The following is a 26,759-nucleotide window of genomic DNA, read 5'->3' as shown; positions in this document are numbered from 1 at the left end:
AGGTAATTGATTATGCGCATTAGGCCTGTAAGCACCTCCCATTTCGAATACAGCCTACTTGTAAGGATTTCCGCAATAATGCACGCATATACTGTATATTTACACTCATTTCTGAGCGCCCACGCACAGTAAAGAAGTGTGGGTTAGTTCTAAATATAAATGTACCTATGAACATCGTGTTTCTGCATGGTCTGAACTCGGCTTCTCCTGCCTGGTTGGCTTGGTCGTCACTAGTTACCACATACACAAAGTCATAAACCCCGCCCATTTATACATATTTTCTTCTTAAAATAAACCTAAGCTTAACCCTAACCTTGAAAATACTGGTAACCGTATACCTAACCCTAACCTTAAATTAAGACCAAAAGGCACATTTTTGTTTTCATTAATTTTCTACGATATAGCGATTTTTAAAAATACTTTGTGGCTGTGGTAACTAGTGAAAACCTCATATATTCCTCATCCCGCCCCCTCCTCTCGTTCGATGTGCTCTGCTGTCGATTCTCTCTGGATCCTCAGTGCGGGCGAGAGCGGTGGTAAACATGGCGTCGGAAGGGATGATTTTAACCAACCACGACCACCAAATTCGAGTCGGAATTCTAACGGGTAATTTCTAAATATATCTAAATCGTTTGATGCCATCTCCGGCTACCTTTGTGTGTTCATTTTATGTGATTGTCCGTGCTGTCTTGCTCTCTACAGGGTTGTGGCCAGCTAGCTAGATGAGTTGTGGCTGTCTTGCATCGGCTTCTCTAGCCTGTCAAACGGTTAACGTTAGCTCGCTACTGTAACATTAGTGCTTGACGGTATTCCTCGACTCCTATACTCCTAGTGATTTACAGATGTTTTCCTCTGTATATGTTTTTTTTTGTCATTTGCACCTTTTCAATGGTTTTTATACAATAAATAAAATATATTTTCATGAAGGTGTAACTTGCAGCATTTTCTCGCTGTGTAGAAAACAGTTTTTTGATTTGAATAATTCATGTCTTGTACGCAAGCTGCAGCTAGCCTGGCAAAGCAGACCAGCACGAGCCAGATTCTGTCAGTGTCACCGACTCGAATATTATATTTAAATTAATGAGAATAAATTCTAACATTATCTTATTTTCGGCATGTTTGCTAAGCTATACGGTTACTCAATTAATTGATGTTGCTTGCTAAATTAGTATTGTTAATAATTTGGAAAATAGGCGATTATATTTCAGATTGGCTCGTTTTTAGTGTGGGGCGCTTGCGATGTAATTTTGTACTCGAGCGTGCCATTTAAAATTTCTGTCGGATTTATTCAGATTGCTAGTTATATAGGCCAACCAATACAGATGACTGTTGAAATACATCTTATTTGGATGCATGACAAAATGGAGCTCTATTTTGGTGCAGCTGTAGTCCGTATAGCTTGCCGTGGAGTATAATCGTGGTTTATTTTAAATTCTACTGAGTTGGGACTTGCTATCCCTGTCCCACTCACCGGATCCTTTTATGGCAAGAATAATGGCTTAACGATTACTCCGTCGGTCAACATTGGCGTTCCGCTGCCTCTGTGCACATAAGTACACACACTGTTTTGACATAGGTCCTCTGCAGTAGTTAGATTGCTATCACACACGAGTACCCCGCCCCCTAGTTTCGGGGTAGGCGCTGTTCATTGAAGTCGGGAGGGATACCTAGTCAGTTGCACAACTGAATGCATTCAACCTAAATGTCCGTGCGGCGGTTTGTTCGAGCAATATCCTGGACTTTTTGGATTTTGATAGGTTGGGTGGGGCGTAGGGGTTTCCCCAATGACATGTAATGTTACAGGGCGAATCCATGCCAGCTGGAGCAGAACATATTTTGTATATCTCCGATTGTTCTGGCAATTTTCAAATAGACATTTCATTGAGAATAAGTATGTCCGGGAATGCTTTTTACATTTGTAAAACAAACCATGTTTGAGAAAATCATGATGAATGTGGGCTCCCGTAAGACCCTATGATGCATACATCTTAGTGTCATCGCCTACTCCTTATAAATGTGCTCGATCATATAGAATAGACCTATATCTGGATTCTCAAATACAAATGTTCACATTCATTTATTCAACATCAAAACTACCCTTTTTGATTTTGTTCACTTGAAGACAAATTGATTGTAACAATATACTAGACAAGTCCATCACATTTCCAGAGTGGGATTTCTGCTAATTCTGAAGTTTTTATACATTTTATGAGCGCCACCAACAAAATGGATTTAAAGGGAACTCCCTCTGCTGATAAATTTGCTGAATGTGCGATCCTAAAGGAGGGCTTTGATTGGTTAATTACCTATAGCGTCAATTTATATATATAGCATGGGTCATATCATTGAAAGTATCAGGGAGCCCACTCTGGAAATGTTATGTGTTGGAATAGTACTGTATATTGTTCCAAACAATAGGTCTAAAAATAAGCAAATACATTTGTTACCTTTGACCTTCAGCCATTCCAGAGTCCACCAGTTATTACAAACTATTAGGTTTTTGTATTTTGCATTCAATTAAAAAATACTAATATAGGTTACCACTTTGACTACTACTGTAATTATTTTACTGTTGATTATTGTGAATGATTGTCATAGTGTCTAGAGATGGGCCTAGTTGAAAAGGTGAACACAAACTTTAAGCTGAAATGGCTATTTTTCCCCCCCCTACATGAAATTCCATCTGTCCTATCTTCTCTGTTGTATGGTCTTTCCTCAAATAGAGATTTCAGGATTCTCTCTGTGAAGCCTCTCACTGAAAAATGTCAATGGAAGGGTTCAGTGCGAGATCTCACTTTTGTGGCAGACTACACTATTTCTCTCCCTTTCTATAACAGGCAAACTGAGCCCGTCAGAATTGTGTGTGTGTGTGTGTGGGCAGCTTTTATATACAGTCTATGGGCAGGGGCTTCAGAAGTTACTGTATCGGTCGAGTCTGGACCAATTTTAGACAACTGTATGTTCTCAATTAGATAACAGTAGGCCTGTGTTTTCAAATAAGAGTTTACTATGACTGATTTATTATTATCAAGTGTTTGTGTGTGGGGTATGCCTGTGTGTGTGGTCGTGGTGAGCGGACTGACAGTGTGTATTAGGACTGACAGTGTGTATTGGGCAGATAAAAGTACCAGATATCCTACCAGCCAGTCAGTACAGTATCAGTCTATGTGCCAGAGAGAGACAGGCCCTGTGTTGTAGTGAAACCACTACTCCTGTTTACCCTCCTGCTGTGTGTCTAGCGCCCTGGCAGCTATGAAAGTGGACCTTGTCAGGTGTGAGTGTGTGTGCGCCTGTGTGTGTCTAGTGGCAGCTATGGTATTGTCCTCGCAGGTGTTTGTGTGTTTAAGCTGATCTGTGTGGTGTGCTTCATTTATTTTTTGGGGGGGAGATGTGTGATGGGACTTAGCAATTGTGCTGTCTGTTTGACTGTCCGGCCGATCTGCGTGTCACCTTTTTTGTCTAGCCTCATAGTAGTTCTGCAGTTTGTCGGTGAATTATTTAACATTTTGTGACGATATTGTCTTTGATAAAGAAAAAACTAAGTTGGGGTGAGAAACAGAAACTAAATACCTTTTCAAAAAAGTTATTTTCTTCTTTTGGTTTCCAAAGTTGCATTCAAAGGAGCTGCGGCTGGCATCAAATATTATTTCAGGGTGAACAGAGCAGAGTAGAGTAGAGCGTCTGTCTGACAGCCCCTGTCTCTGTGCTGTTCAAAGCACTGATCACAACCACACTCTTAATGCTACACCACGCAAGGCTGTATACTCAGTCTCTGCTTTCCCTCTCTCCCCTGCCTTTGCAAACAGCCTCCTTGGCGTGTCCCCTGTTGAAATCACCATATCTCCTATTTGTGAAAAGAGCAGAAGGGTTGCCTGTGTTCAACCTTTTTACAAGGACTATAAGCCTTTTGAAACATAGTAGACAAATTACCTTGAATAACCAACTCAAGTCTGTCAGCAAGCAATGAAAGAAGTTAGCGTTGATGAGGTGGGGGAACGTGGTGACAGTGGACACCTCTGTGGCATCTTGTCTGTTTGGACACTCAATACTCCACAGATCTGTGATAACTGTGTAACACCTTTCTAAAGCCCTTGTTGGCTGATCCAGGTTTCCGCTGCACTCGTTTAACTGCCGCTGCGCCACAGGAAAATCATTGCCGCCATGCCCCGAAAATATTAAACATAAACAAATATTTCTGTCAAGGTGCACTTTGACTTTACAGTCCACATTTACTTTTCCTCAGCAAACAAAACTAGTAATAATTTGAAAAATCAGACAACCCCTTAGTAGAATAGACTATTTACCTAGTCGGCTTGTGTGTTTTATGAGAGAGAAACATTCCTCTCGAGGTGCATTCAAGCTACGCATGCCATAGGGAGGGAAACCTGCATTCTGCATGAATGCAACCTGCAATCAAAGCACAACAATTCTTGCAATTGCGGGGTAAACAGCAGATTTATAATTTTTTTTCTCCCCAATTTCGTGGTATCCAATTGGTAGTTAGTATTGTCTCACCTCTGTAACTCCCGTATAGACTCGGGAGAGGTGAAGGTCAAGAGCCCTCCGAAACACACAACCCAACCACACAGCCCAAGCACAACCCAAGCGGCACTGCTTCTTGACACAATGCCCACTTAGCCCGGAAGCCAGCCGCACTAATGTTTCGGAGGAAACACCGTACACCTGGCGACCGTGTCAGCGTGCACTGCGCCCGTCCCGCCACAGGAGTCACAAGTGCGCGATGGGACAAGGACGTCCCTGCAGGCCAAACTCTCCCCTAACCAGGGTGACGCTGGGCCAATTGTGCGCCGCCCCATGAGTTTCCCGGTTGCGGCCGGCTGCGACAGAGCCTGTACTCGAACCCAGAATCTCTAGTGGCACAGCTAGCACTGCCTTAGACCACTGCACCACTCGGGAGGCTGAAAACTGCAGTATTAATTGCCTTTGTTAAAAAAAAAATTTAGAAAAAAAAAGTAGGTTCCCAGCATTCCATTCCTACTTTTATTTCTTTATAAATTTGTAAATATGTGAGAACTGCACCATTTTAAACCCAGAGTTTTTAGTAGTGTCATGGTTAAGCACGTTACTGCTCCGCAATCGCCTTGAATGCATAGGGGAGAGTAGGGCTAAATGTAACACAGGTCAGTTGTAGGGTAACTTGGGGTAAAATGTGACTTTACCTCCATTTTTTTCTGTAGTGACTTAAATTGTGATAAGACCCATTACATTTTTAGTCAGGCAAGAGTAGTGGCAACCAGGGAAAGTGGGAGAAAAAATAGTGGTTTTTGTAAGAAGTACAGGCGGGCGTACATCACTGTGTTTATGCACATTTTTGGGACATCAAATGAATCAATAGGATGCTAACTAATTAAAAGATTACATTTGGGATCTAGCTAATGATTAGCCTTATAGGGTAAATGCAGCTAGCAGTGGCTGCGTTGTTGACGTTGTTTGAAAGTAGCTGGCTAGGTAACCTCGATAGCTGGCTAGGTAACCTCGAAATTACTCTAAACTACACAATTATCTTAGAGAGACCTCTATGAGATGATAGGCAACCCTATGATTCAGCCTATTTGTTTATACCCATAATGCTGCATCAGTTGTGCTACAGGTGATAATGCTTATTGCTAATAGCATACCTGATCATATGAACCATGCATAGGCTACATGCATGTTCCAATGTTTTACCAATATGTTATTGGGCTCATTTCTGGAGGTGGACATTTTATTTTAGATGTCAGCACAGTTTTATTTTAATTTGTTTTGGATTAGAATGACCCTTTAAAAAGTCACGAATTGAGCTTCTCAGTCCTTCTACATAAAACGTATCTGGGGGGGAACCCCGGAACCCCAAAACAAGAACGGGAGGGATCTCCCTTTCAACCTTTCCCCCACTGCTACACATTTTTCCAGAGGAAATACTTGGCTGATCTGTGATCAGATATTGTAAATGTAAGCCCTATAAACCCTGGCTGGCTGAGAAGAGGAGGCTGCGGAGAAGTGGACACCGGTAGGCAGCTAATTCAATCTAGAGCTCATGTTGACACCCTTTTAGGAATTACAGAGCTGTGTCACCGAGTGGCCTCAGATTCTGCCAAGTCCCACTCTACAGGGAGTCATCCAACCTTACATCAAACTTACATCAACTTTACATGGTCTAATGGGATCTGATGGGATATTGTTTTGTCACTAAGGTCAGTCACTAGTACCAAGGTGCCTCTTGAAGAAGCATAGTAGAGCTTTGTTATATAGCCTTCTGTGCCTAGCTATGTTTGAAGTAAAGGGAGGTACATCTCTTATAGTTTTCATCTAGATCTGGTGGGGAATTTTCATAGGGTACCTGTCATTGGATTAAAGTTCATAGATCATACTCCTATGAATGTATGGGTTAATGTTTGTCTGGTGTTGGCTGCTGGGTGCCTTGGTTCAGCTCCCATTTGTGGGTCTAATCCAGAATGCTGATCGATTAAAACCGCATTCCAGCCGGTGTCTATTCTACAAGTTACCACCGACTAAATCTATGATGTTAAAATGCCTCTTTACTCTGTTCCATCTGACTGCGCAATCCACTGTCTCATCAACCCAGCCAGGCAAGTTATAAACTTGATCTTTACTATTTCTTTTGGACTAACATCTCATTTTCAAAAGTGGAGATTTGTCTAAACCTTGCTGTCTCTCCAACATTTGCAACATTTGTGTCGATATTGAAATTCGATTAACTGCTGTCCCATAGTAATGAATGTGATGAGACAAAGGCAGGCAGCGTTTCTCAACCGGTCTAAATCATGAATCAGCTGGCGTCATTTTTATGGATATATATACAAAAAAAAAAGTCAATTGAGAAAAGGTCAAATGAGACGCAGCTAATTTGCAGTCTTTCTTGCTGCAGTTTGAAGTGATTGTGTTAGCTGTGTTGTTGACTAGCTCCTCTGAACAACAGTGTCCTGACGAGTGAGCACATTCTCAATGCCAAGCGAAATCGCACCTCATTTGCTCATTGTTATAGATGTATCCAAATGTCACTAGAATACAGCTTGAACCAATTCAAATGCAGCTACTTTGCTGTTATTCAGGCTGCACTTTTTGATGTGACTGCAAGTTAGCCACCTAGCAAAGAAGGGGAAAGAATGTTGCCAGCAGGTATGACAATGGAACATTTATGAAGAAACAACTGGGTCGCGTCCATAGATGCAGAACAAAAAGACTGAACAACTGAATCGGGTCTCTGGCAACCGAACCGATAGAACTAACGACCAACCGGCTTGGGTAGTAACCCTAGATTTGTGTTGGAACTATATCTTGTCGAAGGATGAAATAGTATGAATAAATTAATCAAAATAATGTTTTTAATGAAAATATGTCAATTGTTATTTGAATATGTTGTATAAAAGTGATAATGCCCGCGAAGACGGTGTTTGGAGGATATATTGGCACCCGTGCATTTTCACTTCAGCATACATTTCTGCATTTTTCTGCAGTTTCAAGTAATTAATCATGCAATTGTCTGACAACACCAATGAATAAGTAGCTGTGCTCAGGGACACTTGACGTTAAATTCAAGATTAAATCAAATGTAAACACGCGATTGCTGAAACCCACATAGCTGGTGCAGATCTGATTTAGAATCTAGGCCTATGTGTGCATAAATGCTCTCAGGATTTGAACTTGCAACCTTTTGGTCTGGAGTGCATTAATGTCTCAGCAGTTCCACAAGATAGTTATTTTTTTATCAAGAATATATATCCACTACTCTCAAATAGGGATGCACCGATATTATATTTTCCTTGCCAAAAAACCCCGATACCGATTAATTTAACATTTGTTGTGGCCTTTTTAAGCATTCTAGTCCAGTTAAATAGTTGAAACACACACTGACCAAAAAGTTATATTGTTGACATTTACGTATGTCCCCATTACCAGTAAAACATAATCAAAACCTATTTCTTTCCCTTACTTGCTGTGCTGTTTCGTTGTTCATTTGTTCAGTCTCAACCAGGAGTCCAGTATCCTCTTCACTGTTGACGTTGAGACTGGTGTTTTGCGGGTACTATTTAATGAAGCTGCCAGTTGAGGACTTCTGAGGCATCTGTTTCTCAAACTAGACTAATGGACTTGTCCTCTTGCTCAGTTGTGCACCGGGGCCTCCCACTCCTCTTTCTATTCTGGTTAGAGCCAGTTTGCGCTGTTCTGTGAAGGGAGTAGTACACGGCGTTGTACGAGATCTTCAGTTTCTTGGCAATTTCTCGCATGGAATAGCCTTCATTTTTCAGAACAAGAATAGACTGACGAGTTTCAGAAGAAAGTACTTTGTTTCTGGCCATTTTGAGCCTGTATTCGAACCCACAAATGATGCTGCTCCAGATACTCAACTAGTCAGCCAGTTTTATTGCTTCTTTAATCAGGACTACAGTTTTCAGCTGTGCTAACATAATTGCAAAAGGGTTTTCTAATGATCAATTATCCTTTTAAAATGAAAAACTTGGATTAGCTAACACAACGTGCCATTGGAACACAGGAGTGATGGTTGCTGCTAATGGTCCTCTGTATGCCTATGTACAGTCGTGGCCAAAAGTTTTGAGAATGACACAAATATTCATTTTCACAGTCTGCTGCCTCAGTGTCTTTAGATATTTCTGTCAGATGTTACTATGGAATACTGAAGTATAATTACAAGCATTTCATAAGTGTCATAGGCTTTTATTGACAATTACATGAAGTTGATGCAGAGAGTCAATATTTGCAGTGTTGACCCTTCTTTTCAAGACTTCTGCAATCCGCCCCTGGCATGCTGTCAATTAACTTCTGGGTCACATCCTGACTGATGGTAGTCCATTCTTGCATAATCAATGCTTGGAGTTTGTCAGAATTTGTGGGTTTTTGTTTGTCCACCCGCCTCTTGAGGATTGACCACAAGTTCTCAATGGGATTAAGGTCTGGGGAGTTTCCTGGCCATGGACCCAAAATATCGATATTTTGTTCCCCGAGCCACATAGTTATCACTTTTGCCTTATGGCAAGGTGCTCCATCATGCTGGAAAAGGCATTGTTCGTCACAAACTGTTCCTGGATGGTTGGGAGAAGTTCCTCTCGGAGGATGTGTTTGTACCATTCTTTATTCATGGCTGTGTTCTTAGGCAAAATTGTGTGAGCCCACTCCCTTGGCTGAGAAGCAACCCCGCACATGAATGGTCTCCGGATGCTTTACTGTTGGCATGACACAGGACTGATGGTAGCGCTCACCTTGTCTTCTCCGGACAAGCTTTTTTCCGGATGCCCCAAACAATCGGAAAGGGGATTCATCAGAGAAAATTACTTTACCCCAGTCCTCAGCAGTCCAATCTCTGTACCTTTTGCAGAATATCAATCTGTCCCTGATGTTTTTCCTGGAGAAAAGTGGCTTCTTTGCTGCCCTTCTTGACACCAGGCCATCCTCCAAAATCTTCGCCTCACTGTGCGTGCAGATGCGCTCATACCTGCCTGCTGCCATTCCTGAGCAAGCTCTGTACTGGTGGTGCCCCGATCCCGCCGCTGAATCAACTTTAGGAGACAGCCCTGGCGCTTGCTGGACTTTCTTGGGTGCCCTGAAGCCTTCTTCACAACAATTGAACCACTCTCCTTGAAGTTCTTGATGATCCGATAAATGGTTGATTTGCGTGCAATCTTACTGGCAGCAATATCCTTGCCTGTGAAGCCCTTTTTGTGCAAAGCAATGATGACGGCACGTGTTTCCTTGCAGATAACCATGGTTGACAGAGGAAGAACAATGATTCCAAGCACCACCCTCCTTTTGAAGCTTCCAGTCTGTTATTCAAACTCAATCAGCATGACAGAGTGATCTCCAGCCTTGTCCTCGTCAAAACTCACACCTGTGTTAACGAGATAATCACTGACATGATGTCAGCTGGTCCTTTTGTGGCAAGGCTGTAATGCAGTGGAAATGTTTTTTTGGGGATTCATTTAATTTACATGGCAAAGAGGGACTTTGCAATTAATTGCAATTCGTGTGATCACTCTTCATAACATTCTAGACTATATGCAAATTGCCATCATACAAACTGAGTCAGTAGACTTTGTTAAAACTAATATTTGTGTTAACTAATATTTGTGTCATTCTCAACTTTTGACCACAACTGTAGATATTTCATTCAAAATCAGCCGTTTCCATCTACAATAGTAATTTACAACATTAACAATGTCTACACTGTATTTCTGATCAATTTGATGTTATTTTATTGGACAAAAAAATTGCTTTTCTTTCGAAAACAAGGGCATTTCTAAGTGACCCCAAACTTTTGGACGGTAGTGTAAATATAAACATATGGATGAGTGATGGCCATGCGGCATAGGCAAGATGCAGTGGTAGATGGTATAGAATATACATATGAGATGAGTAATGTAGGATATTTAGACATTATTAAAGTGGCGTTATTTAACCTGTCTAGGATGAGGGTGCCGCTAGCGGCACTCCCCCCCCCCCCCCCCCCACCCCCACTGAAAAACCAGTGCCGCGAAATTCAATTTTTTTTATTTTTTTTTTAAATATTTAACTTTCACACATTAAAGTCCAATACAGCTAATGAAAGACACAGATCTTGTGAATCCAGCCAACATGTCCGATTTTTAAAATGTTTTACAGGGAAGACACAATGTAAAGATGTACATCTATTACCTAAAAACACATTAGCATAATCCACCATCTTTTATTTTTCCACCAACACCAGTAGCTATCACCAATTCGGCTAAACTAAGATATTTATAGCCCCTAACCAAGAAAAAAACTCATCAGATGACAGTCTGATAACATATTTATGGTATGGGATAGGTTTTGTTAGAAAAAAGTGCATATTTCAGGTAGATGGCATAGGTTACAATTGCACCCACCGTCACAAATGGACTAGAATAACTACATAGAGCAACGTGTGTACCTACTTACTAATCATCAAACATTTCGTAAAAATACACAGCATACACTAATCGAAAGACACAGATCCTGTGAATACAGACAATATTTCAGATTTTCTAAGTGTCTTACAGCGAAAACACAATAAATCGTTATATTAGCATACCACATGTACAAACATTACCAGAGCATTGATTCTAGCCAAAGAGAGCGATAACGTCAACATCGCCAAAATATATTAATTTTTTCACTAACCTTCTCAGAATTCTTCAGATGACACTCCTGTAACATCATATTACACAATCCATATAGAGTTTGATCGAAAATGTTTATATTTAGCCACCAAAATCATGGTTAGACAATGTGAAATGTATTAGACAGTGATCTACTCTTATACATAAATACTCATAAACGTGACTAAAAAATATAGGGTGGACAGGGATTGATAGACAATTTAATTCTTAATACAATCGCGGAATTACATTTTTTAAATTATCCTTACTTTTCAATACAGTTTGCGCCAAGCGAAGCTACGTCAAAAAACATGGCGTCCTAAGCCACTAACATTTTTCGACAAACACGATTTATCATAATAAAAATGTCCTACTTTGAGCTGTTCTTCCATCAGTATCTTGGGCAAAGGATCCTTTCTTGGGTCTAATCGTCTTTTGGTGGAAAGCTGTCCTCTTGCCATGTGGAAATGCCAACTGCGTTCGGGATGAACTGGAAGCGTGCCCAGCAATTCACAGCGTTTCAGAAATAAATGTCCCAAAATCGCACTAAACGGATATAAATTGCTATAAAACGCTTTAAATTAACTACCTTATGATGTTTTTAACTCCTATAACGAGTCTTAACATGACCGGAGAAAGATTACTCCCAACACTAATGCTTGGAACAGGAGCGGGTCGGTGTCCTCCACGCGCGTTACGCACCAAGAAAAGACTTGCTAGCTACAGGGTTTTTTAATTTATAGTGCCTGTGAACGCGCAATCGACCCCATTCAAATCGTCATCACGTAAAGGCATCCAGGGGAAGACGTAAGCAGTGTCCGTATACTCATAGCAATAACTGCGGCCTTTTAACTGACTCCAGATCAGGGGCCAACATTTCTGAAATCTGACTCCATGTCAGGGAAATTGCTGTAGAATGGGTTCTGTTCCACTTAGAGACAAAATTTCAACTCCTATAGAAACTATAGACTGTTTTCTATCCAATAATAATAATAATATGCATATTGTACGATCAAGAATTTTGTGGGAAGCCGTTTCAAAAATTACACGATTAGCATAAATAGTGACAACAGCGCCCCCATCCTCAACAGGTTAAAGTGACTAGTGATACCTTTTATTAAAGTGGCCTGAGATTTGAGTCTGTATGTTGGCAGCATCCACTTAATGTTAGTGACGGCTGTTTAACAGTCTGATGGCCTTGAGGTAGAAGCTGTTTTTTAGCCTCTCGGCCCCAGCCTTGATGCACCTGTACTGACCTTGCCTTCTGGATGATAGCGGGGTGAACATGCAGTGGCTCGGGTGGTGGTTGTCCTTGATGATCTTTTTGGCCTTCCTGTGACATTGGGTGTGGTAGGTGTCCTGGAGGGCAGCTAGTTTGCTCCCGGTGATGCGTTGTGCAGACCGCATTACCCCTCTGAAGAGCCTTGCGGTTGTGGTTCGGAGCAGTTGCCATACCAGGTGGTGATACAGCCCGACAGGATGCTCTCGATTTGTGCATCTGTAAAAGTTTGAGTGTTTTTGGCGACAAGTCAAATTTCTTCAGCCTCCTGAGGTTGCTGTGCGGTGGACCATTTCAGTTTGTCTGTGATGTGTACGCCAAGGAACTTGAAGCTTTCCACCTTCTCCACTACTGTCCCATCGACATGGATGGGGGGATGTTCCCGCTGCTGTTTCCTGAAGTCCACGATTATCTTCTTTGTTTTGTTGAGTGAGTGGTTATTTTCCTGACACCACACTCCGAGGGCCCTCACCTCCCTGTAGGCCGTCTCGTCGTTGTTGGTAATCAAGCCTACTACTGTAGTGTCGTCTGCAAACTTGATGATTGAGTTGGAGGTGTACATGGCCACGCAGTTATGGGTGAACAGGGAGTACTGGAGAGGGCTGAGAACGCACCCTTGTGGTGCCCCAGTGTTGGGGGTCAGCGGGGTGGAGATTTTGTTTGCACTTCAGCCTTGACATCGGTTTTGCACATCAGCGTTAAACTAGACATCAGGCCGATGTTGGCATTTTTAGCTAATATCGATTTTATTGTTATGTTGATGTTTGAGCACCACTTTTGATGCTGTCATTTCTGCAATCTTTGTTAGAACTTGTGGCAATCAAGAGCTGCACTATTTAGAGGTTACTGTTCTAATTCCAAAATATTAAATGGCAGCTGTTTCATTGGAAGTTAATGTTTATTTTTCAATAACTTACTATTAAGTAATTGCATGTGGGTTATTGTGAAATTCACAGTAATTTACTGTTGCTTATCTGCCCGTTCACTGACCTGACTGTCTGGTAGGAAAGTGAGTATTACAATAACATGGCTCTTTGGTATCACATGCACTGACAGTGTACAAGCTTAATGTTTATGAACAGAATACAACAGAACACATTAACTGGGATGACTTTCCCTCTCATGGGAGACCAAAAAGAGCTAGCTGAAGCGACACCTCAAATAAGCCACTCCTGCAATCTTCTGAAAGGCTGACGCTGCTACAGTATGCTGCCAATCAGCAAGTAATGTGCATGTTGTCAACAGAAATGTCAGTGAAGGCACAGTAGGTTACTGGCAAGGATTGCTAGTGACAGCAAGTGTCTTGTAGGTTACTGGCAATGTTTTGTCAGTATGTTATTGTGACCTTTTTATTATAACTTACTGACTAGTAGTTTCCAGTTAAGAATTGACAAATTCACAGCAACAAGTTGCCATTAAGTTATAAATAAATGTATTAACCTCTTTACAGTGCAGCTTATTATTGGAACATTCTCTTAAAGTTTGCAGAACAGTTGCTCAACTTGCATCAGCATAACACTCAAACTGTTCCAACACTTCCACTGACGGTTGGCACAAACACACATTTGTTTTACCACACCCTCAGATTTGCTAATGAGCCCCAACCAGTACATTGCCCCGAGCTATATTTTAAAGCGCAGTGATGAGCGTACCTTCTATTCAATACAATGGGTAGAAAAATGTCCCATACCTACAAGGTACCGAACTGTACCATGTGAGTTTATATGTGTAGATGAGAAGTTTCCCTTTTTGTACCCCAGGGAACTACACTGTCCCTAACCATACCCTTATTTTTTGAGACTGTGTTAATATGTTCCAAGTAATAAGTATGAACCTGGTGGCACTGCAGAAAGAACGAGGCACTCCCAACCAAGAGTTTGCAAGTTTAAATCCACAAAGAATTATTGTGTACTCTGTCAAGTGTCCTTGATCACTGCTAGTTTTATGTTGATGTAATGCTGGTGGTGATAATTGTACAATTATTTACTTGAATCTGGGCAGCTTTTGGTAAAGTGCAGAAATGCATTTTTGCCAATAAGTCTGTGGCCATATGTTTTGTGCTCACAGATCTGGTGGTGTAGCTGCACTGTAGCAGGACATTACAGGTTGGTAGCAAGCAAGTGGTTATTAGTTTAAATCTCATTTAAAGTTGAGTCCCAATTTTGGTCACAGTTCAAAATTATACAAGATTTTACTGTAATTCAAATCAGATTACAGCAGCATACTGTCATTTTATAGAAATATCACCAAGTTGATAAATATTTTTACTGAAATTTAGGAAAAGTGCCGAAAAATATTCTTGGCTATAAATATATAGCCAATCAACATTATGTCCATAGACCTGGTGGCGCAGCAGGATCTTCAGGTAGCTAGCTACTGTACCAAGAGGTTGAGTAATCAGCAGCATACTGTCCTTTAACATTAACACCTGAGTTTAGCTGTACAAATACAGAAACCAGTTGTAGATTTACCATATTTTCACTGCAACTAGACAACCTCCAGGGGACAATGACACAACGTTCTGAGACCATCCTAATAACGTCCTCGGGATGTCATTGGAACAAACCGGGAACTACACACAACCTGCTGGGTACCATCACTATTCAAACATTAAATTAATGTCAGTTACGCCTTTTTAAAGTATGGTATTCTAAAGGACGTTTGACATCTCGGCTAATCGGCTTTCACATGTGCTCAAATGCTGTCACGTAATTTCATGGGATCACATGTTGAAATGTTGCATCCCCATGTTGTAAAAGAAATCACAAGATCATGTTTTCACGTGCTCAAATGTTGTCACATGTAGTGTAATATCACATATATTGTATCCTTATTGTCACATTTATTTCACGAGATCGTTGTCACATGTTGCTTCACATTAACCTTACATGAAATCAAGTGATCACATGAAATTCATGTGGTTTTTCCTTAAGGGACGTAATGAGCTCCTAGAGCCGGGGGTGCTTGTAGCCTTTTAGACTGGCTAAACCACTAACCTGGCCCTTGCCCCGAGGCTCCCAAGGGCTCTTCTCTCTGCTGTTGTTATTGGTATGCTGCAGTAGAGTGGGATTCGGGTTGCAGTGCCTATGGGGTCGGACGATGCTCTTGAGGCGGTACATGCCTCATTCATAAATGTGTAACGCCACAGAGCATGTCTTCATGACACGATAGTATATTTAGAGCACTCAGTTGCTCTTCGCTGCCACTTTCTGCCTGTCTGCTTGTCTGGCTATTAGCTCTATGGCCCTATAGGCTACCTAATGACATAGATGCTTTTACTAGGGGCTTAGCTATGTTAACACTACATAGAGTACAGTTACATGGACACAATGTGATTTATTGTGGATATTCAGATTTAATATAATAGTTTTGATTTAAAACGTTTACATGCTTCAAGGAGATTGTTTTCCCTCATAGTCGTGTTTACATGGACACATCTGAAATGTGTGTGTTTTAGTGCCACTACCTGATGGCACTAATAAATGCAGAAAATCACCAATCAAAATAAATGTTCTACCACAGCGACTATGTTATTTTTTGGGAAGCATATTTGATTCTGAATTCGGACAAATGAAGTTTGTATGCGAAAACTACTTCTAAGATGCATACATTAATTTGTTCTGGACTCACTTCACTCGCGCTAAAGAGGGAGGCTCACTTGGCTGGTGCTAGCACATGAGCAGATCAAATACACAGCTGGAATGCTGATTTTAAGGTGTTTACACATCCCAATAATGTGAAAAATTGCTTAGAAAACCAGGTGTTTTAATCAGCGTATGCATATCTATATTTTGACCATGCGCCGATTTTTAAGATAAACGGAGTAAAGTTTTTACATGAGTATTGCATAATCAGTTTAATATCGAATGATTACTGTGCATGTAAACGTACTCGGTGTTGGTGGTTGGAAGATCTTCTCGATTGCCCCCTGGGCGAGGCTTTGAGTATCTCTGTTCTGCTGTGTGAGCATTCACAGGCACATGTTTCGGAATAAATAGTCTATCTCCATACTCTGCTACTGTATGGGATCTGAATCAGACCATTGTGACTGATTTGATACAGTGACAATGTGACCTCTTCAGTCAGTGAAGGACAGTCAGGAGGAATAATCAGTGTTCTCCCTGACCCCTCACTGTGATCCCTGCTGCTCTGTTAGAACTAGATTTCATTGGGATACTGTGGTCGCTGCTGTAAGGTGTATTGTAGACCCAGCCAGGCAGTGTGTGAGTACTGGAGTTTGGCCCTTAGTCTCCCTTCTTCCCTCTCCCCTGCCCTGGTGGAGTGCCTGAGTGATACAGAGGTAGAGAGCGAGGGAAAGGAAGGAGAGCGAGAGAATGAAAGAGTGCTGTTGCCTGGGTGGGTGGCGGGCGGGTGGAAGGATCAGAGGCGTGTTAAGTCCATTAGGATGTGAATGGAGCTGTGCTGGGTGCCTTCTCGCTCTCTGCTGCTGTCGCGTGAGTGCCTCTGCTCTGCCTGTCTCCCCCTACACACGTTCTATTTCCCTCTCTCCCCCTTGTTCGCTCTTTTTCTTCTCTCTATTCCCCTTGGTCTCCTCTCTCGCTCTCTTTCTCTCGACAGCAGGGTGGCAGCTCACTCCTCGTAGGTCACACACACATAGGGGTGGCAGAGGAAGACGACAGCAAAAAGGGTATCCGGGCTAAAATCCTCACCCAGCCTTAATCCCTCAGTAATCTATATCCTCAAAACCAATGTGTGCCTGCGTGGGTGGGTGGGTGTGTGTGTGGATGGGAGGATATGGATTGTGGGTGGGTGTGCGTGTGTGCAAATTAGTTTTGGACTCATTGGGATTCAGTATGTTGAGTAGTGATGAGTCATACTCCCTTCCACGTGCCTAAGTCACAGAGAAGGATTGGAGAAAGAAAACAAGCAAAGAAGGCTCAATGCCTAACCCACTGGTTCTTCCTCACCACCTCATGATGCCAGCCTGCCAGTGCTCTTATGGTTTGGCCTAGTTTCTTAGTGAGTGAGTCAGCTAGTTAGTTAGTGTGGGTAGTTGCTTTAAAGAGTGAGGCAGCCCGTTTTAGTTCAGCCTTTTCCTCCGGTTGTTTTCTGCTGCTTTATTCCTCAGCTCTAAATCACCCTGACAGCACAGCCACAGCTTAGTCATTTGACTGTTTATTATGATTATTAAACGTCACAACAATTTAGTTAAGGACAGATGGGGGAAGGCGAAGTAGGAAGAGGTCACAGTCAATCAGATATGCTTTAGTTGTACCCTAATTTGTTTTTGTATTACTGCATGTCATTCAACATGACTAATGTGGTGAGAGTCCAGGATCTCTCTGAGCCACTGACTATGACCTAAAAGGAGTTGAGCACTAAGCTGAACACGGATGCTAAGGAGAGTCTGTTTCCTTCTAACCTGATGCTACCGAGACCCGCGACCCTGGCCACACGTGCTCTGATTCTCTATCTACATTTCTCTTAGAAGTGTACACTTACTTACTCCTCCTCATGGATTTTACATGTTGGAATTTCCTGACATTCCAAGTTCCAACCCCCTGCAGAGATTATATATATATATATATATATATATACAACCCCCTGCAGAGATTATATAGATATATATATATATATATATATATATATATATATATATAGCCTATAATTTCCACCTTTTGTCTATTCCATTTGCACAACAGCATGTGAAATTTATTGTCAATCAGTGTTACTTCCTAAGTGGACAGTTTGATTTCACAGAAGTGTGATTGACTTGGAGTTACATCGTGTTGTTTAAGTGTTCCCTTTATTTTTTTGAGCAGTGTATATTTATTTATTTATTTATTTGTGGACATAGAAGAGCACTCCCTTTCCCTCCTGTCCTGTCATAGTAACATCAGGACTAGGGAAGGAGGTGTATCAGTGATTTATAGTCCACATTACACTGGGTCAAAAGAGGCCTTTTACTGTGGGCTGCCTGGGGATGGCCAGGGATATGCTGCCTGGCATGGAGGTCATTGTGAGATGTCAAGACCCCCTCCCCCCAGCCAAACACACAGGTACTGGAGATAGCCCATGTTTCTAGCTCAAACAGTCAGCAGCAGCATGGAAAGCAGGGATTCCTGCAGCTGTCCAGAGTAATGTTGTCACAATACCTGAATTTGGACTTCGATACCGATACAAAAATAACAAGGCGTATTATCCAAAGTCACTGAATGGCACTTGATCCAGACAGCTAGTGCTCTGTTCTCTGTTCTCTGTTTTGAGTTCAATATCATGTAGGGCAAAAAAACTAACAAAAAAACATCTTAGTCAAATATTTTTCCATATATACACGTGTCCTGTGTGTTTTAATCAAATCAACTATATGCACTGAGCATATGACTAGAGGGAGTCTGACCGCAATTGATTTGATTGTGCCGGGCTGAGGGAATGTGTGACGAGCACCCGTTGTCTCTCTCTCCTCCCTTCTGCAGCGACCACCACAGAACATCAGTGTTTATCGCAAAGTCTGTGTTGCTGAAGCTGCAAAAAAATTACAGCCATTTCTGACTGACAAGTTCTGTTACTGAAATCCATAATTTGTTTCGGAAAAACATTCCCTGTTCTCTCAATCCTTGATCACTTTACGTGACATGTATTCATCGCATGCACCTGATCAATAGGGCCTGACTTATAGCCTATCAAAACCACATCAATAAATTGGCTATAAACAGACTTCGAACACCATCACACATTGACAGGAAAATGGATGCAGAGGACTTGAAAAATACACTCGAAACAGGGGAATGTTTACTGGTTGCTCAGGAGGTAAAGAGGAAGTCAGATGTGTGGAATAAATTTGACTAGTTGTAAAAAATACTGGAGATCTAGAAAAATAAGGTAAGGAGCAGGCACTGCGTGCAAACTGGTGCTGTTAGATTACAATATAACTTTTCTGATCATTTGGAACAATGTAAACAACACTAAATAAATTATAAGCCTACCAGAGAGTCTGTAACGTATTTTTTTTTGTTAAGCCTTCATTACAGCAAAGACGAAAAAAAGTTGCAATCATTCGTAAATGCAGTTTCTGAAATGGAACGATTTATATATTGTCTAATTATTCAAGGGTCGCTTTATTTTATATTAAATAAAATGCTTGATTGCATTTCAAACCATGAATGACTTGTGTGCTGTGTGATGACATGAACAAATTAATGATTGATTGATACGGTAGCCTATATAACTATTGAAATATAGGTGGAAGTTAAGGTATTAAGACTAACCAGGAGGTGCTCTTAGGCCTACAGCTCAATGGTGGCAATACAAGGCTGCTATACTAAGCCTACTAATGATAATGCCATTACTTATTATTACTAATATTATTGTGATCATCAATATAATAACAATAAGGAGATCGAGGAAAAAGGAGTGTTGTTATTGTTATTTTTCGGACAATTTGGAACAGTGTAAACAAAACTCAATAAATAATACCAGAGAGGCTGGTCTTACGAGAAAACAAGTGTAAAGCCTTTATTACAGCATAGCACAGATTTAAAAACGGCTGAATTAGGAAATTGTTAATCTGACATGTTGTGGTTATGTAAGTCTTGGTGCTCACAGAATCAGTAGACTATTAAACAAACACTCAAACGGGCAACAGAAGCAGGATCTGTCTTATTTCTGTAGATATATATATGGATGATTTATAAAGCCAGGCATAGTTTAACAGTTAGGCTGTTGATTATAGACCTAATTAAGTTGGTTTCCTCCTCAGTTTTCTTAGACAACTAAGGCAAGGGCTGTTTTCTCATCTATCTCTGCTGCTGCCTCCGCCGCTTTGTTCTCAACACCAATATGCTGGTTAACTTTGCTATTATGCACATAGCGACATGGTCGAGGAAAAGGCACCAATTTAACAGCACACTGTGTTTCAGAACCGCGGACAGCGACCGCTATCCAACACGGGAGAAAGCGCATATTTTTTATTAGTGTTGCACCATTGTTCTTATTCAATATAACCATATACAATTTCAGTAGCACGTTTTGGAGTGATGGACTGTGCCATCCCCATTCCTCATGGCCTCCACAATGGATCAGTCCACTCAGACAGACGCGAATCAGACAGGTGTCTTTTACACCATGTTAAAAAAAACAACATTTTTGCTATTGCTCAACTAAAGAAATCTTGGTCGACCGACAGCCTATTGCCTAAACAATCGACCAGTCGACTAAATGGGGTCAGCCCTAATACTTTTGAATTTTTTTAATTGTCTTTATTTAACTAGGCAAGTCAGTTAAGAACAAATTCTTATTTACAATGACTGCCTAGGAACAGTGGGTTAACTGCCTTGTTCAGGGACAGAACGACAGATTTTTACCTTGTCAGCTCGGGGATTCGATCTAGCAACCTTTTAGATACTGGCCCAACGCTCTAACCACTAGGCTACCTGCCGCCCCAATATCATTGTGTTGGAAAATCTTTGCCCATTTTTTTTGAGGCCACCTTGTATGCATTAATGAATCAATTATTCAAATATACATCAATTTGACTTTGTTTTTGCCGAGCTTACTACAAAACAACATAATGGTCAATTATTTGAATGCTAAATCTCTATTGATAAACTGGGTAAATCAAAATGTAGACTAGCCTAGGTCTATTCACATTACAGGTGAATGCATATTATTCGATAGTGTGTGTGTGCGTGCATTGAGTTATTGAGCTTGTTTTAGCTGATTTCATGGTGCCACAGATGACAAACAGGAGAATCATGGCAAAAACAACAGACTGGCCAATCGTTTCTATCCTCAGACCATCAGGCTGCTGAATAGCCACCACTAGTCAGTTACTGCTATTATTGGCAACTACTAGGAGAACATACTCATTTTTTCTTCTGATTAACAACATTTGCATTTAAGAAGCAACCTTTTATGTGCGCTGTCTCTTTAAGAAAGTAAGGATGTCATTCGTGTGGCAAAATGTGTCAGTGGAACCTGGAAGGGTACTACAGAGGACTCCGGGATGCAGGGGTAACACCGTGTACTAGCTAGCACACGGTGTCGCTAACTAGCAAGCTAGCTGGTTAGCTAGCGCACAGTGTTGCCCCATCCTCCCACCTGCTGTGTACCGGAGTAGCTAGCGGGAGGGGGGGGTGACCAGTAGACTGCCCTTCGCCCTGACCGGGGCGGGAAGCAGGGGGATGCAGGAAAGCCCCATGCCGCTATGCCACACTGTTGGTGGAATCTGACTTTGTGGCTATGGAATATAGCCAGACGGCGAGGGAGACAAATTGAATGAAAATGTTTTTGGTAACATTTGGCTTTGAAATCAGCAAATTTTGTATTATGTTTTGCATATAATCACGAACAAAGTACTAGGGTAGTGAATTCCGCTGTAAGCTAGCAAGGAAATGTGGCTTACATTTTAAAGCTAGAAGCTACCGGTATCGTCTTGCATTGTCTAAGTGTGCTAGCCTGTATGGACATTGTTTTGAGATATGGACATTGTTTTGAGAACAGTAATGAACATTCAACAGTTCTACATGACGTGTTGCTTTATTCAAGTGTGTTATCTTCTGTGCAACATGAGTGGGGAGCTAACAATGCAGCCCAGACAGCTCTAGCAATGAAATGAGTAAGTGGAGCAGGCACTTTGCTCTTCGTGCTATAAAGGGTCTGTACTGATACAGACTTGATCCTCTCAATCACGTGAGAGACATTTTACAAAAGTACTAGGGATCCACGATATATTGGTGAACATATCGGAATCGGCCGATATTGGCTAAAAATGCCAAAATCGGTATCGAGCCGATGTTAAAAACTGATGTCAAAGCTACTGTGCATACCTATATAACATAGGTACATGCGCTACACGTCCAACACAGCATTCCTAACCTACATTGTGTGGACCGAGCAGTCATTTGAAAGAGTAAGAAAGTTTCAGTGAGACACCTCAAAGGCGAAATCCATTAAAGCCAAGATAATGGCATTCATAGTCCTTGACAATCAAGCGTTCTCTGTCGTGGGTGATGTTGCCTTTGGCCAACTGGTCGAGCACCGGTACACACTGCCAAGTGTGCAATTTTTCAGATGTTACCCTACTGGAGTTACACAGTAATAGTGTCACTGCTATTAGCTTCACGCATACATACTATGGAACGCCGTTTGGGTCTTTGCATGTCAAAAAAAGATACAGTAGCACTGTCAAAGCTGTACAAAAAAGTCTGCAAACACCAGCCACGAATGATGTGTTTACAATACCGCGTTGGTAATAAAGCATAATTTGTTCGACCGCAATTTCTGGGCTAGCTAGCTTTAGCTTGGTACCTAGCTAGCACCAATACAACCAGCCTGAAAACAATGACCAGTAGAAACTGCAGTCATTTTCATTATTCTTAGCAATGATTTAGGAATCCTTGTAAGTATTAGCTAGTTAGTCACTTGATGTTCACCTATTGAAATTGAACAGTTCATGACAATAAATAGCTAGCCAGCTACTTAACCCTGTTGCCCAAAGCTAACATTAAAAGCAGTAGGCTAGCTTCATCTGGCTAGTGAGGCTCGACCGGACCGGGTTATGTGTTGTGAAGCTAGCCGCAATAAGGATTTGGCCACATTTTGGACTTTGCGTTTAGCTTTCAAATTAAGTGTCATTGACAGTGATGCAAATGAATATAAATAGTAGAATTATGCAATACTTTTATTTTGAAGTCTAACCGCAAATTCCACTATTGGGCCTAATCCTTATTGTGGCTAGCTTCACATAGATGGGTCTGACCACCATTAATCAAATAAGAACTGTCTTGGAAATTAGGGTTATGATGACACCTAGCTATATAGTTAGTTAGCTGGCTAACTATAGCTACTGAAACAGATTATGTCGTGTTATTTGACATGTCAAATAGTGTTATTTGACATATCTTTTTTGACACGCAAAGACCCAAACGGCGTTCCATAGAAATCCTGGTTGAGAATGAAACGACTGAACAACGAAACAGCACAGCAAGTAAGGGAAAGATATATATGTTTTGATTGTGTTTTACTGGTAATGGGGACATGCGTAAATGCCAACAAAATAACTTTTTTGTGTATGTGTAACCATTATTTAACTAGGCAAGCCAGTGAAGAGCAAGGAAAATATTAGATATCCGTATCGGCCAAAAATGTCATATCGGTGCATCACTAAAGTACGGAAAATAACAAAAATGTTAGTACCAAACTGGGTCGAAAAAGTACCTAAGTATCGGTATACCGTGCAACACTAGTCTAGAGAGAGTGAAATGTCTGCTCATAAAAGTAGATAAAAAAAATAAATACAAATAACTCTCTCTCCCCCTTCTCTCTTTCATTCTATCCCTTCTTTTACTCTCTAGCACTGCTTGTCTGTCATGCTCAGATACTCCCCCCCCCCCCCCCCCCCCCCCCTCTCTAGCTTGGTGTGCGTGAGAGAGTAGAAAGGGGTGGAGGGGGTGGAGTGAGAGGGCTCAGCTCAAACAGCTGTACTGTTAATCCAGGTAAAGCGAGCGAGAGCAAGAGGGAGAGAGATTACATCTGTTATCTCTGACCTCTCCTGCCCTGAACACACAGAACACCATCCTTGGAGAGAGGTAGCTACTCTCTGTTTTCTCTTGATTCCATCTTCATCATATGTTTGTGCGTGTGTTCTGTTAATTATTGTGTAGGGCCAGGCAGAATAATGAGATGTGTGTAGGTCAGACTTTCCTTTCAGCTCTGCATCCCCTGAATCCAGCTGCAGCAGCACAGCTGTAGCCTCCTTCGTCAGGGGACCTGTACTCTAAGCCAATCATATAGTGCCTACAGCTCTAAATAAAGACACACACACACTACACTACACTATGGTTGGGCGATATTGGTAAAATATCACAAAATATCAAAAATTTTACTGTATTTGACAGTATTTGAATAATAAAAAGTTCTAAATATCCTTTGAGTAGTTCATGACCCTAGGGTGGCAACAGCCTACATTTATAAGGTATTTCAAAGGGGCTTTCTCCATTCTGATTGTTTTATGCTGTTCAATCAAACTTCAACCCAAAATAATTTACAGCATTCGTGTTATAATTCCCATGCGGTTCCACGTAGTGCTGCATGATATGGCCAAGAATTCTAGGCTTAATTAATTGGTGAACTGTTGGAATCATGGAAATAGAATGATTATTCTAATTCTATAGTTGGAATATAGTGGGCAACATTTTGAATACATTGTTGTTTGACATGACAACGAATGAAAAAGCCAGGGAGGAATTATTGTGACCGGGTAGGAGTCAGTGTTCGTCAGTGTTTCACACGGGACCCTAATTAGATGTTACATTACATGTTTTGTAAGTGCTAGCTAACATGTTCATGCTTCAACTATTCCTATCTGATTTAACCTGTTTTGGCTGCAGCCCGACGTCGGTACACTTATGACAACATCCAGCTCAAGTGCAGGGCGCGAAATTCAAAAGATATTTTTTTTAAAATATTTAACTTTCACACATTAACAAGTCCAACACAGCATATGAAAGGTACACATCTTGTGAATCAAGCCAACATGTCCGATTTTTAAAATGTTTTACAGGGAAGACACAATATGTAAATCTATTAGCTAACCACGTTAGCAAAAGACACCACTTCTTACTCCATCAGTTTTTTACTCCATCAGTAGCAATCACAAATTCGACCAAATAAAGATATAAATAGCCACTAACCAAGAAACAACTTCATCAGATGACAGTCTGATAACATATTTATCGTATAGCATATGTTTTGTTAGAAAAATTTGCATATTTCAGGTATAAATCATAGTTTACATTGCAGCTACAGTCAGAAATTGCACCGAAAGCAGACAGAAAAATTACAGACACCAACGCCAAATAACTAAATACTCATCATAAAACATTTCTGAAAAATACATAGTGTACAGCAATTGAAAGACAGGCATCTTGTGATTCCAGACAATATTTCCAATTTATCAAGTGTTTTACAGCGAAAACACAATATAGCGTTATATTAGCGTAGCCACAATAGCCAGAAACACTTGGGCGCCGACGACCAGTTCACATGCACGACAGATATTAGAAATAGCATCATAAAATGTTTCTTACTTTTGGTGATCTTCCGTCAGAATGTTGGACAAGGTGTCCTTTGTTCAGAACAGTCGTTGTTTGGATCTGGAACGGCAAATTTCCCTCTTGATTTAGCATGGGCACTTGCCAAGTGGCACGGATCTCTCCAACGTCAACAAAGTCAGAGAACGGAACACGGCAAACTCCCGGAAAAAATTAAATAATCTGATTAAACTATATTGAAAAAACATATTTTACGATGATATGGTCACATGTATAAAATAAAATCTAAACCGGAGATGTTAGTCGTCCATAACGACAGCTAAACAGAAGGCAAATCCATGTCCTCTTTCGCGCGCTCCAGAAACAGGAAATGGACGGTCACGTCATACAAAGAGCTTCAATTCCACCTCAGACCAAGATAGACACGAAATTTCTTCTCTCACCGCCTCTTGACAACCAGGGGAAGGTGTATGAAGTGTACGTAGACTCTTACGTTCATTGCCCATGTATAGGCATGAAGTTGAACAGAGCATCGATTTCTGACATTCCACTTCCTGGTCAGGAAATGTGCTGCAGAATGAGTTCTGTTTCACTCAGAGAAATAATTCAAACGGTTTTAGAAACTAGAGAGTGTTTTCTATCCAATAGTAATAATAATATGCATATTGTACGAGCAAGAATTGAGTACGAGGCCGTTTGAAATGGGCACGATTTAACTGGCTACTCAATACTGCCCCTTGCAGCCATAAGATTAAGAGATACCTTTGCATAAACAACATGCTGATCTAGGCCTACACCAGCACTAGTATCAGGCCAGGGATGTCGCTATGCCTAAAATATTCATTAGCCCCCCCTAAATAGATCAATATATCAGTCAATATATTTTCTGTGATTTCTCTTTTTTTCGTCAACTGTTCCATCGCATCTTAAATGCCTTACCTGGCGGGCACTAGGACCTGGGGGAGGCTGCTGCTGCAGAGGCTGCTGCACGCATTAGTGACTGTTAGACTTTCTTCAGCAAAGATGGCTGACAAAAATACTAGGATGAAAGCAAATGTAAGTGATTATAACATCATAACAAATCATGCAGAAAATGTACAGTTGACAGGAATATGTTAGTTAATGTAGAGACCAACGATTATGCATATTATTTTAATCATAAAGTTAATTTACAATAATCGCGATTCAGCAAGCTAGCTGACTAGCTAACATTAGCCAGCTAGCTGGCTAGCTTTATGCTTTATGGGTGTCGTTACATTAGTATGAAATTGTAATTTTGGTTGTTTAATGTTTTAGGGACTCCTGAAACAACCAGCAAACCAGGCTGCCGTCTTG

The 26,759-nt window shown here is 41.1% G+C and overlaps 1 protein-coding gene across 17 annotated transcripts in view; it reads left to right on the top strand.

Moving 5' to 3' along the window:
• Nucleotides 1-486: 486 nt before the first annotated feature.
• LOC129812062 (gephyrin-like) overlaps nucleotides 487-26,759 on the top strand; it is a 113,777-nt gene continuing 87,504 nt past the window's right edge. For 7 of the 17 annotated variants that reach the window (XM_055863974.1, XM_055863981.1, XM_055863980.1 and 4 more), the window contains exon 1: nucleotides 487-606. In XM_055863974.1, the coding sequence (XP_055719949.1) occupies nucleotides 543-606 (64 nt within the window). In that variant the 5' untranslated portion in view covers nucleotides 487-542. The remainder of the gene's footprint in view (nucleotides 607-26,759) is intronic. The other 10 variants (XM_055863986.1, XM_055863984.1, XM_055863982.1 and 7 more) reach the window with 3 other exon arrangements.

The sequence above is a fragment of the Salvelinus fontinalis genome, chromosome 15 (assembly GCF_029448725.1).
Source record: "Salvelinus fontinalis isolate EN_2023a chromosome 15, ASM2944872v1, whole genome shotgun sequence".
NCBI lineage: Eukaryota > Metazoa > Chordata > Actinopteri > Salmoniformes > Salmonidae > Salvelinus > Salvelinus fontinalis.
The sequence above is the reverse complement of the archived record's forward strand: the minus strand, read 5'-3'. Positions and strand labels throughout refer to the sequence as shown.